This window comes from Galeopterus variegatus, unplaced genomic scaffold (genome assembly GCF_000696425.1).
Source record: "Galeopterus variegatus unplaced genomic scaffold, G_variegatus-3.0.2 Scaffold313, whole genome shotgun sequence".
NCBI classification, from domain to species: domain Eukaryota; kingdom Metazoa; phylum Chordata; class Mammalia; order Dermoptera; family Cynocephalidae; genus Galeopterus; species Galeopterus variegatus.
The window spans coordinates 124,437-138,345 of record NW_007726424.1 but is presented as its reverse complement, the minus strand read 5'-3'; the positions used below and the strand labels follow the sequence as shown (position 1 = coordinate 138,345).

General features: G+C 38.6%; 1 protein-coding gene across 1 annotated transcript in view; it reads right to left on the bottom strand.

The window, feature by feature from the left end:
• LAMB4 (laminin, beta 4) overlaps positions 1–12,146 on the bottom strand; it is a 93,978-nt gene extending 81,832 nt beyond the window's left edge. The window contains exons 1-2 of the mRNA XM_008567361.1: positions 12,098–12,146; positions 6,670–6,736 (exon numbers count right to left, since the gene is read on the bottom strand). Of these exons, the coding sequence (XP_008565583.1) occupies positions 6,670–6,703 (34 nt within the window). The 5' untranslated portion in view covers positions 6,704–6,736; positions 12,098–12,146. The remainder of the gene's footprint in view (positions 1–6,669; positions 6,737–12,097) is intronic.
• Between the last annotated feature and the right edge of the window lie 1,763 nt (positions 12,147–13,909).

Genomic DNA, 13,909 nt, shown 5'->3' with positions numbered 1-13,909 from the left:
AGACATAGCTAATGACTGTATTTGAACATTTATATATTTATTTAGCATTGGACAAAGACATATTGGATTTTAAGTTTAGTAATAGATGCTAATGGCCCCAAATTTGCTTGCTGGGTGGCATTTGGTTAATAACTCTTTGAGCTTCTGTGTTTTTCAAAATACAGATTTGTACCAAAGATAAATGCTTTTAAAATGTGTTGAAGTGAACTTTAGATCAGCCGGATTCTCAATCAAGAAAGGATGGTGAAGAAAATATACTTGGGAGATGTCTTCTGTCTTGGATAGTCACACTTGACACCATATTAGAGTCCCTGAGAAATACTTCCATGAAAAAAACTGAAAAAAACAAAAACCAAAAACCAAATCTCTTTAAAGTTGTTTAATCTGGCATTTTCCAAATTAATTTCATCATGGAAAGCATTTTTTTATTCAGCTCAGATGAACATTTCATGCAACTAGGAAAACACTTTGGGAAATGCTAAACTTAATCTTGGTTAAGTGTCTTCCAGTCTTAAAAACCCTATAATTCTGGAAGTAGGGCATCACCATGTCTTACTTGGATACTGGATTTAAAGTTAAATTTTGGGAATTGAGTTAAGATGTAAATCACATGCAATCAAATTACTCTAGAAAGTTTTATAAATTGCCTACATAGTACAGCATACATGGCTTTCTGTACACAAATCCTAACATGTTTGAAGACTATTGAGTTATATAAAGGAAGGAAACAAAAGAAAGTCTATGTGCAAATGGATGAGCATTTGTATCGTTATGAGTTAAGATCACTGTTAAATCTCTATATGTGCATGTGGGGTGGGTAGGATAATCTAAACTATTTGTTGCCTGCAGGGTTTGCTCCACTATGCATGTATTACACTTTTGTAAGAAGTAATATATTAACAGATTTGTTTATTTGGAGGAAGACTGAACAAAACAAGTTGGAATCTTACTAGAGTTAAGGTCTAAAGTTAACACACATACAAAGTTAAATGCACATAAAATGAGAGTCTACTGTAATATTTTGTGGATAGCTATTTATATAAATCATTGTATTTCTTTTCTTAAAAAATATATTTGAACAGGACAGTATAGTATCATTGTTAATTCAATTAAAGGGTTAGAATCCTATTTGATCCTAGAAGCCAAACTCTAGCCACTAGTTTTCTCTTGATTGCAATTCAAATTATAGACGTGGTAATTTTGAGGAAATAAAATAGTCTCTGGATGGAAGGGGACAGGACCTAGAATAGCTAATACATTTTGAAAAAGGACAAAGGGGAAAAATGAGTTATTCTACCCAATATTAAGCTATACAGCTACAATAAATAAGAGTGTGATATTGGCAGAGGAACATACACATAGATCAAGAGAACAGAATAGAGAAACCAGAAACAGAGCCATACAAATATGCCCAGCTGATTTTTGAGATGCAAAGGCTATTCAGTGAAGGAAGAATAACCTTTTTAATAAATGGTGCTGGAAAAATTAGACATCCACAGGCAAAAAATGAACTGCAACTGAAACCTCATACCTTATGTAAATATTAACTCAAAATGGATTATGAACTTAAAAGTAAAACGTAGGGCCGAGCCCGCGGTGCACTCGGGAGAGTGCGGCGCTGGGAGCGCAGCGACGCTCCGCCGCGGGTTCGGATCCTATATAGGAATGGCCGGTGCGCTCACTGGCTGAGTGCGGTGTGGGTGACACCACAGCAAGGGTTGCGATCCCCTTACTGGTCACGAAAAAGACAAAAAAAAAAAAAAAAGTAAAATGTAAAAGTGTAAAGCTATTAAACTCCTATAAAACATAGGAGAAAATCTTTGGTACTTAGGGATAAGCAAGAAATTTCTAGAATTGTCAACAAAAGCACAATCCATAAAAGAAGACATTGGAAAATTAGATCTTATCAAAACTAAAAAGTTTTGCTCTGAGAACAACCTTGTGAAAAGGAGAAAAGGCCAGCTAGAGAGTAGGAGAATATAATTGCTAACAGCATATCTGACAAAGCCCTTGTGTCTAGAATATACAAAGAGCTCTCAAAATTCAACATTAAAAAACAACCAAATGAGAAAATGGCAAGTGGCGTGAAGAGACACTGAAAAAGATATACAGATGGTAAATCAGCACACGAAAAGAGGTTTAACCTTAGCCATTGGGGAAATGAAAATGAAAACCACAATGAGATATCACTATACACCTATGAGAATGGCTAAGATAAAAAATAGTGATAACACCAGATGCTAGAGAGGATGTGGAAAAACTGGATCCCTCATACACTGCTGGTGGGAATGTAAAATGGTACAGGAGCCCTGGGGGAGAGTACGGTAGTTTCTAATAAAACTAAACACATGCTTATCATACCACCCAGCAATTGCACTCTTGAGTATTTATCCCAGAGAAGTTACAACGTATGCTCACACAAAAACCTGTATATGAAAATTCATAGCATCTTTATTTGTAATAGTCAAAAACCGGAAACAACACAGACATCCTTCCATGGGTAAATGGTTAAACCAAGTGTGGAAGATCCATACCATCCAATAGTACTTAGCATCAAAAAGAGTGAACCACTGATACGTGCAACAACGTGGATGATCTCAAAGGAATTCTGCTGAGTGAAAAAAGGTTATTTAGGCATAATTCCATTTATATAACATTCTTGAATGGCAAAATTATAAAGAGGGAGAACAGATTAGTGGTGGTCAGGGGTTAGGAAGGCAGGGAGGGAAGGAGGACGGTGTGGCTATGAAAGGGTAGTACTAGGGGTTCTCAGGTGATGGAACTGTTCTGTATCTTAACTGTGGCATGGTCACACGAACCTGTATGTGTGACAAAATCACACAGAATTAAATACACACACTTATGAGTATGTGTAAAACTGGTAAAATCTGAATAAGGTCAGTGGATTGTATCAATGTCGATTTCCTGATTATGACATTGCACTATAGTTATGCAAGATGTCACCATTGAGGGAAATTGGGTGAAGGGTATACAGTCTCTCTGTATTATTTCTTACAATTGCATGTGAACTTACAATTATCTCAAAATAAAAAGTATAGTAAAAAAACAATCAAAGAATCCCCCCCCCCCAAATTATCCATCAGCCTCTGGATGGTGCACCAAGTAAGTCCCACACTTTAACTAATATACACATAACATATTTCAGCTGCTCTTATATACTTTTCCCTTCAGACATGAAAATTTACACCCAGCTCTTATTTCAGTAGACAGGAATGAGAGGGATGGGCCCATGATGAAAAATAATTACCACACTGTGAAATAAACATGGTTTCTCTTCAGTTTTATCAAAAGTAAAAATATAAAGAATTTTTTTCATTGGCTTGTTTTCTACTTAATGGAATTTTCTTTCCTTCAACTTGGCCTCCAAAAATATAGGCTACTGAAAAATTATGTTCTCTCTTACGTTCATATTCTCCGCAGGTACTATTCTATTAATCTGGTCATTTTGTGATTATCATCAGGCATGAAACATACATAGATCATAAGTTCTACAGCTAAGAACATGATACAACTCCCACAAGTTACTAAATCACAGTTTGAACAGGGAATTTTCTATCTTCAACCTCACTGTAAAGATTATTATTCTAAATCAAAGTAACAACATTTCCTCCTCTTTCTTTGAGATGTGGGGAAAATTAGCTCCATCATACACTTGGTTTGTGTGTGTGTGTGTGTGTGTGTGTGTGTGTGTGTGTGTGTGTGTGTGTGTGTGGTATAATAAATGATCCTAGATCGATTAACATGGATTTTCCTTTTATTCACCCAGAAACCCACATCCACATCTCCTTTTATTTTCTGGAATTGGCATCTAGGATAAATAGTTGTTCAGAAGTTTGGACTCCAATAGTTAGAGATTTTTAAAAACAAGTTAGGCATAATATTTCTGCTGATGCTGCTGGTGGATTAACTAAGACTTCCTGTCCAGGGATTTATTCTTTTAGACAAGTTCCATCCTGAGTTATTTTATTGAAATTGTTGCCTTAGAGATTTAACATGTTTTTATAACCTGACTTGTCCAAACTTGTTTTGATAAGCTGTGTACTTTTCAGAAAAAATGTACCAGAACTTAGGGAAAGTGAACTATTATTCCTGTAATATTATAAGTGCAAATATGAACTTCTGGTCTAAAAGTACTTGACAAAAAGTAGCTAGAAACATAAATATTAAAGTCTCATGCCTGAACATAGACTCAGCAATATCATCCTGGACTGAAGTTTTCAAATGTCACATTAGCCACAGGTTGGAATTGATTCAGAGAATTAAGATGTTTATAGCTTTCCACAACTGATACATTCCTCAAAAATGACATCAACCTGAAGACAGAATGTTATTAAAAATGAACTTACCAGATCTGGTCATTTAAATAAAATGTGCAGTAAATTATCTATAAAGGATCATCCAGTTTCCAAAACCTGGGGGCCAAACCAGTTTTATGTTTCTTTCTCCTTAACTTTCTCAGTCAGAATGCAAGACCAAGTGTTTAAATAGGCTCTGGTATTTCCATAAATTTGTTTGTTCAAACTACCAACCAGAAAATGCCCAAGCTGATGATGTATGGTTGGGAGTGTGGTGCTCTGGCTCGACTAATGTCTGGAATCCTGCCTGAAGGGGATGCATGGACGAAGGAAGCGCGCGAGACCCAGGGTAACAGTCCCCCAGAGAAGTTCGCTTTATTCAAGGACTGCGGGTACATTTATAGGGTGCTGTGCTCCGGGGCGGGAGAGAGAGTGGGCGGGGCGGTAACTGATTGGACAGGGCTGGGCAGGAGGTGAGCCTTGACCTGTGACTGGCTGAGGTTTGACGCGGGTGGGCTTGGGTGTTGGCGCCAGCGGGAGTGTTTACTGCGGAGAAGAACCAGGAAGGGCGCCATATTGCCAGGGTGTGTCCCTGTTCAGGCGCCCATGGGGTCCCTACATTGCCGACATTGCCAATTGTAGCGCCCTTAATCCTGCCGGTGACACCAACTGTCTAGCTCCACGACCACCCCAGTTGGTCTTTTACCTGCTTGCAATCCTGCACTGACTGGGCCGATTGTCGCACTAGGGCTGGGTCTGGAGTTCCCAGACCCCTCAAGCTCATTCACAGACTGGGTCACAAAACCTTCACACGCCAGGCTGGGTCCCCAGACCCCTCATACGCCAGGCCGGGTCCCCAGATCCCTTCACGCAGGTCTATGAGCTAGGTAACCATCCAAAACGTCCTTGGAGCCATAAGTTGGAAAAGCATGGCTGTGCCGGGTGGATGCCCGAGGCAAACGCCCGCAGCCTGCTTCATTAAAACTCCTCTCTTCTCTCCCCTTCCCCCCCAAGAACACAAGAATAGCAACAAAACTAAAAAGTACACTGGCGCCCATGTGCACTCACTCCTCCCCCCCAATTTGCTTACAAAGGATGCTGAACCACACCCAACTGGACCCGAGGGGAGGGCCCTGACCAAACTGTTCTATTTTCCCAACAGGGAGTTTGACCACAGGCAATCCTAGATGTTTGATTTAGTTCAGGGCAAGCTGAAGTTTAGAAATCCAGGACTGATTGCAGTGAGGCCTTTTCTGCCCAGGCTAATTTAGTTTTAAAGATTTTTCCCTCCAGAGAGAGGGGCCCCTTAGTTGAGGAGGGCTCTCTCAGCAACTGCAGAGTGGCTTAGAACTTCTGCAAGGTGTAAGGTATCCTGCACAGGAGCTGGGGAGAAAGTGGTGTGACCCTCAGTGGTCCCTTCTGATTTTGGATGCTGGTTCAATTACAAAGAGAACATCCAAGGCAGGTGCAGATTTAAAAAGACCTTTTTCTGACAATACGAGGCCAGATCTATGCCTACATCCTGGGGTGTAGAGTATACACTGAAGGGCCCCAGATGGATCAGGAATCTTGTTCCCACCAGCTCACCTCTCAGGGAAGGGAATTTTCAGCAGACAACAAATGAGTGCTTACCACCTGGACCTGTTCTTTCCTCCATTACCAGCAAATCTAACTGGGAAATTCCCTCAGGGTTTGGAAATGGCAAAATTAAAAGGTGAGATTCTGAAAGTTTGCTGTCATGAAGAAATTCAGCATGAATCTTTAAAAGAAGATCCTAAGCAATTTAGTTAGTATTCAGTAACCAAAGGCAGCTCTGTTAAAGACATAGAAAAGTCAGGATCATAGAGAGTATTTGTTGGAAACATCTTCTCTATGATTAATGTAAATTATTCTCAGTTTATTAAGGACAGCAGAAGCATGGAGAATTTGGCCTCTTAGCTTAGAGCTGCTGCTTACTTAGAAGAGGGAATTTTGCCTATAAATTCTTCATAAGATCTCATCACTGGGGACAAGTGTTACATTCAAAGCAGAGCTATTTTCAAAAATTAAATGCACTGTATTTGTATGTTAAGAATCTGAAACTGTTCTATGATCTTTGGTATCCTACTCTACTGACTCATCTTACTGTTGATGATAAAATTCCATTAAAGAGAAATAAAAATAAGTTTGTATGAATACTAAACATGTTTCCGTAGAATTTTTCAGTTGCTTGACACAATTATACAACAGAATAGCCATGCAACTATATAGCAGTCCAAAAAAAAGAAGTAGATATGTTTAAAAACTATTTCTACTAGATAGTTTAGGACAATTCAATACAAGGAGAAAATGGATTTTCACAATTTATACTCACCAAGGTGCAAAAAAAGGGTCAGTTGAAATTGCATTCTTTTGTCAGGAAATGATTAAATTCAATTCCACTAGGTCAAAAAAAAAAAAAAAAAAAAAAAAAAAAAAAACGAAAAAGGTTAAGGTCAGTTCCTGATAGAATGAATCAATAATTGCCATCATCAAATATTATTTAAAAGCCCTCAGATTTGTCTAATAGTTTTTACCCTTTAGAGATGCAAAATACCTACAATATCCAGTTCCTTAAAAAATAAGAGTACATAAAATTTTAACACATTTTAAAATCACAGAATTCAATAGTTTGTGGGAAATAAAATGCAAATATAATTTCCTATGCATAGTTTAATTTTAACCTGTTTTTAACCCATTCTTACCTAGAAACTTTTTTTCTAAATAATTACACAATATATACTCATTATAGAAAAAGTAGAAAATTCAAAGAAATATCACCTAAAGTACCACAACCCAGAGAAAAGCAGTTACTATCTTGATGTATGTTCTTCTATACTTTTTTCCTTGCATAAGCAATTTTCAAAAATATCATACTGTTTGCTTGTTTCAATCAATATATCCCAGACATCTTTCTATAGCAACAAATGCACTTTTTAAGTCAGTGATTTTTAAACTAGTGAGGGGCATCAGGATCATCTGGGGGCCTCTACCAAGAAAATCTGTGCCTCTCCCCTTTGTAGATGTGACTATGCCCCTCATGAGAGGATCCCTGCACCCCTAAGTCATTGTTGTGGAGAGCCCCGCTACAGATGGGAGTATATTTGTACCTCACTCAATTGGGAGGAAAGAAGTTTACCTACTGTCCTGCACCAATATTTTAAATTACTGCACAGTATTCCTCTGAATTCAGGAACCAGAATTAATTTAATAAATTCGTTATTGGTTGATGTGTACTTTATTTCTAATATCTTCCTATTATAAATATTTCTGCTAATCTTTGTTTATATCCTTAATTATTCCCTAGGATAAATTAAATGAAGTGGAAATAATGGGGCAAAGAGTGTGTATACAGACATATATGTGTTATATAAAGAGTATATATACAGTCATGTGTTGTTTAATGAACAGGAATATGTTTTGATAAATGTGTCATTAGGTGATTTTGTTGTGTGAACATCATAGAATGTACTTACACGAACCGAGATGGTATAGCCAACCACACACCTAGGCTATATAGTACAGCCACTATAATCTTATGGGACCACCATTGTATATATGTTCCATCATTGATTGAAATGTCATTATACAGGGCATAACTGTATATACACATTACATGTCATATACATATAGACAAATAAATATACTGTGTGTGTGTGTAAAGCTTCTGATGTTACTGTCAAACTGCCTTGCAGAGAGTTTGTCCCAATTTACACTCTCACAACAGCCTATGGAACAACTGTTGACCTAAGCCCTTTAGAATGTATTATGAATTTCTAAATCTTTGTCAATTTAAAAAGCCAAAAAATTATACCTCATTATTATTCAATTTTTTATTTGAATAGTAGTAAATGTAAAAATATTTTTCATGTATTTACAGATGAGAATATTTTTCACAATCTGTCCTTCAAGGCTTTTCCTAATGAATTCTTTGTTTATCCTACTAGTTCCAGACTCCTAATCCCTCTAATCTCACATTCCCTGCACTCCAGCCTTGTCTCACCATTTCCTGCTTTATGAACCCTCTTTTCAATCTGTTTCCTTTTCCTTGAATGCCACCCTCCTAAATTCCAATTCTAGTCTCCCTATGAAGTCTTTTTAGGGTGTTCTGAAATGCTTGATTTCAGGCAAATTTCTCATACTGCGATCCAAGTTTTTTACACAGCCTGTGGTTCTTTTCAGAAGTCCAATGTCATAAGAAAATGAGTCACTGAGAAGCAGTCTTCTGCAACATCTCCTTCTGAAGATCAGTTCTGTTAGAAAAGTCTGCAATTTGGGGCTCATGACCTTATACAAAACTTTGTGATGACCTATGGGAGAATCCAGCAAGAAACCTCAGGAAGGCCCATTCTGCACATGCACCGGAACCCAAGCACTTTGTCTAGGCAGTATTTTCTTGTTGCCTTTTTCCCAGCCAGGCCATGTGGCCTCTAGTCAGTCACCCAGCTACACTTTTGATAACACAAAATCTCCAAACCTGATGCTGTCCTGGATTTAGAACTCCTGCCTGCATGCTTCATTCTGTCCAGAAATTCAAAATGATTGGCAATGTGATTATCCTTTTAATAAGAATGGGAAATATTGGCAAAGTTTGACAATATAATTCTCTATAATCAAAGAAACTGAATTCAGTAAGATTATGATCTGTGTGAAAAGCCCACGATTCAGGACTTCACATGATCCAGGCTCTGGGTTACTGAGAGCAATTACAACACTACATAGAAAATACCATGGCATTCCTGTTCAAAGAGCAGATTCCAAACCAAAGACTGTTTCCCACTACAGACCATGGGCTACACTCTCCCTCCGTTGGAAGGGTGAGAGGGATGGAGATTGCAGAATTCCAAGGACTCAGATTGAGAGAGAAAGGAGGCAGAACTGCAATGCTGACTGTAGGAGTAGGAGAACACGGGGAATGCCTTTCGCAGAGCATTTGGGGTGGGGTGGGCAGCATCACAATGCATCGCATTTCTGTGATGAAAACGAACTTCTGAGAAGTTTCTCAGTTTGAGAATTCCTTCAAGTGATCATAAAGGTCATGGTACAAATGGGTGAACTGCCCAACATAAATCAGCCAGGTTCATGCATGTCCTGCCCCAAAGAAGAAGAGCAGGAGGCTCTAGAAGATCCCAAACTGGACTAGAACAGATACCATTCCCTTACTAATAATTGGCTAAGGATCATCACCAGTTGCTCAGTGAGGAAATAAATGACAGAATCACACAGTTTAATAATTCCACTGACTGCCAAGCACCTCCACTTAGCTTGGCAGGCCACAGACTTGGATGCATCTTAGAGTCACTCGGGAAGATTTTTTTAATGAATTCTTTTAAAAATATCTGTCTATTTATTTATTATTGTGGTTAAAAATACATATAACATAACATTTACCATCTTCACCCTTTTTAAGTGTACAGTTCAGTCGTGTTAAGTACATTCAAGTTGCTGTGTGACCAACCCCCAGAACTCTTTATCTCGCAAAACTGAAACTCTGTATCCATGAAACTAGTCCTCATGTTTCCACCCCCCACCCCCACCCCACCCTCGCCTCCCCAGATCCTGGGAACCACCATTCCACTTTCTGTCTCCACGGATTTGACTACTCAGTATCTCATATGAGTGGTATCATACAGTATTTGTTTTTTTGTGACTGGCTTATTTCACTTAGCATAATGAACCTCAAGGTTCGTTCGTGTTATAGCACATGTCAGAACTTCCTTCCTTTTTAAGGCTGAATATCATTCCAGTGTGTGTACCTAGAAAACTCATTAATTTGCCCCACATACCTGCTCTTCTCCTGAGTCCCATTCTAAGAGAATGGCATGATCCAGTGGCTTCCAAACTTTGTTGTGAGAATCACCTTGGGTACTTTAAAAAACAAAACAAAACAAAACAAAACAAAAAAACCCCTGTTGCCTAGGTCACATTCCATACCATAAATCAAAATATCTAGGGGGAGGGTTTTCCAGCATCAGTATTGTTTAAAGATCCCAGGTGATTCCAATGGGCAGCAGTTAGAGATTCATTGCATAACCATGGACCAACTTGCTCAGGACAGAATTTGAGAGTCGTCCTTGATTCCTCCCCCTCTTACCCTTCAAATCTAAATTATCATCAAGCCCATTTAATCTTATCAAACCATGGTTCTCAAAGTGTGATCCCTGGACTTAATAAGGTGACCAGTTCATCCCGGTTTGCCAGGGACCTTTCTGGTGTTAGCACTGAAAGCCCCCAGGTCTTGGAATCACCCTCAATTCTGGGCAAACCCAGATGGTTTGTGACCCTGCTGGACTGGCAGCATGAGCATTACTTGGGAACTTGTTAGAAATGCAAATGATCAGTCCCCAGCCCAGGACCTACTATGATTCACAAACTCTGAGGATGGGGCCCAGCACTCTGTGATTTTATCAGCCCTCTGGGTGAGTTTGACGGATGCTCAAGTTTGAGAACCAATGCCCTAAGTAACTCCGAAATCTTTACAATGTGAAGGTCAGAGCTGCTGTACCTAGGGATGGCAGCTAACACTTAATGGGAACCTACTCTGCAGTGGTGCATTCGTAATTGTGTGGTCTGGTGAGTTTGAGTGATACATGTAAAAGTGATTGGGACTTTTAACATTGTATCCCTTATTTGGACAAAAAGCATGTAAATATGTTTCCAAAGGGCATTTGGATGCATTTTGGTAATTGTTTAATGAATGCTGCTATGTAACGCTAGTCTTGAAACACATTAAGTGTTGCAATAAACTATAAAATACTTTGAACTGACAATAATTAACTTTCTGGCATTGCTGATCCGTTTAATTTACTGACTGTTCACTAATGTTGCCTCATCTGCCCTCACTTGAAGGCTTTTCCCTGTCCAACATCTTGTCAGAGTTTCCTCTTTTTCACTGAAACATTTGAATGAAACAGATGAAGACACAGATAATGCCAAACTGCCCAACTCAGACCCATGGGTGGCAATAGTGTTTGAGAAAAGCATCTCCACAAGAAAGGCAGGCATTCCACTTCTGTTTCTACCACTGTTCCTGTCTTCTGCAAACGTACAGTAATATAACACAGGGGAAAATTATAACAAATATATTTATATTAGTCCTTAAGATTTTTTCTGGCATGCTTTAAATGTTCTCATAGAAATCTTATGTGTAACTTCCCTTTATTTGTGTAAGATATTTTTTCGCCACATTACATCAGGAATCATTAGCTATATCAACTATGTTTTGTCTAAATTGCATCACAGCAGAACGCAAAGCTATAGAGTTTACTGTTTTTCAGGAACATCATGTTTTTCTTAAAACTTAATTTACACATATCTAGGATATTAACAGAAATGTTTTGAAAATATGAATAGTTCTAAAGAATTTAAACCTTTTTGAAAGTGTCATAAGTTTTATCACCAACAACTAAGTGAAATATGTATTCACCGAACATACAACTCAGAATTGTGCATTTCAACACTACATCATTTGAAGCGTCCTTTCAATACTACAGAAAGGCTCGGGTCATTGGCTGCACCTCTCTATGCACTAAACACCAATTTTCCAGTTGGATACTGTCTTATGGTTTGATAACCTTGTGTATAAGTATATATCATCTGATTATTTCTCATTTAAAAAAATAATTATAATTTTTGGTCTAATATGTTATACTCTCTTTTTACTCTATACTGACTCCCCACGCACCCCCAAAATTCTCAACTTGAAGATACCTTCACTTAATTCATAAAATGCCAACTTGCCAGAGACAGCAGTCATGACTTACCGGGATTTGAGAGTCTCTGTCAAGAGGCACAGGCAGCAAACAGGGCATGCAAAGACACACCTGAAAGTGAGAGTCGATTTAAGTAGAAAATGTTCTCCCTGAGGCACCTAGGGCTAGGAAAAATAGATGAGAGATATTCCAAAACCTGCCAAAAAAGGTGATTTGTGAAGTTACTTGCCTTAGATTTTGACTTAAACACACACACACACATACACCCTGTATACAGAGGGAAAGAGTTCGATTTTATGGCAAATGTTCTTCTCATTTTCTGTAAAACAAATTTTAATTGCCGGGGATAATGCAGAGATATTTTGTTCCCTATTTTATATGTTTATTTTTTCTGGTTCATGTTTCAGAGGTCATTTTCAGACAGCTTGATATTTTCTTAGAAATGAGAAACCCCAAGCCTGTCTCAATCTACATCCAGGGGGACCACGTGAAATACTTTTGTTTGGGTTTTCAAGGCTCTGTCCAGTTCTAACTGGCTTAGGATCACTTTAAACGTCTCACACATTTGTTTACCTTGTGAGTGGGCAGGTATAACCATTGTGAGAATTGCAGGCTTAAATGGTTTGGAATTTCATTCTCCTACAAAGAAGGTTTATAGGATAGGAAGGGAGCTAAGGCAAAGTTTTAAAATTTACTCACCTGTCAATACATTAAAGTATACATTTAAAATCTGTGCAGTGTCATTGGGTAAATTTATGGGTTGCTTGAAATGATATATTTGGAATACCAAGAAGCTCATGGGAAATACCCTCATGGAAGAATAGCAGTTGTGAACTAAGCAAAAATGAGATATTCACTTTTACATGACATTTACCAATCAGGGAATAAATTCAAACATCCCCCAAACACTAATTTCATAGATCTGTGAGTGTTTCCAGAGGTGATTTTCAATGGTTCTTACCTGTTATTTGTGTTTTTATTTATTGCTGTATTTTAAATTGATGTCACTGTTGTTTTTAATTTGGTTCCCTACAGGTCAGGTTAATCTTCTTACTTCTGATGTACTAGAAAGAAAACTCCTAGAAGGCAGGCACCACACCTTTTCCATTTCAGGACTAAGTACAGAGGAAGTTTGCAGTCAGTATTCACTGAACGAACCTGTTTCATCTCTTTATACAAACCAACAACTTCTGCAAAACACCAGCTAGCAGGAGAGCAAAGAGCAGTGTTTGTTTTTTAGGTAAAAACTTCAGCAAGGAGGTTGAGTGAAATTGAGGGACTTCTCAGTTTGTTCAATTGATGGTTTTGTGTTCTGTTTTATTAGTCTAATACTATTTTTTCTTTAGGCTTTTAAATTACTGTGCAAAACATAAAACCTTAGGCACTGAATATATACATATATTTTAAACTTACTTCACACATTGGAATTCCATAAAAAGTGTTTTCCTTTTTGTAGGGAAAGTGAAGGAAAATAGTCAGGGCCCCTCAGATGTTCAGAATCTTGCTGAGCATTTGATGTAAATATGCACGTGCGCCCAGGTGTTCCTTGGTTATTGTCTAATGTGATTGCTCATGTGCACCCAGGTGTCCTGGGTTATGGACTTAAGTATAAAGGACAAGTAGCTCTGATCTACAGGGCCCCCTGTCCCCAGGGGGGTCCACGTGGAGGCTGCTACTGTTGCTGCCAGTACCCTCGGGATGCCCTGAAAGGTCGCCTCCGCCACTGCTGCCTACTGAGCTCGTGTAGTCTGCTCTTGGGATCTTTCCCAATTATCTAGCGTGGACATGCGTGTGAGGGGTCTATGCCCCAGCCTGGCATGTGAGGGGTCTGTGGCCCAGTCTGTGCAGTGGGTTTGAAGGGCC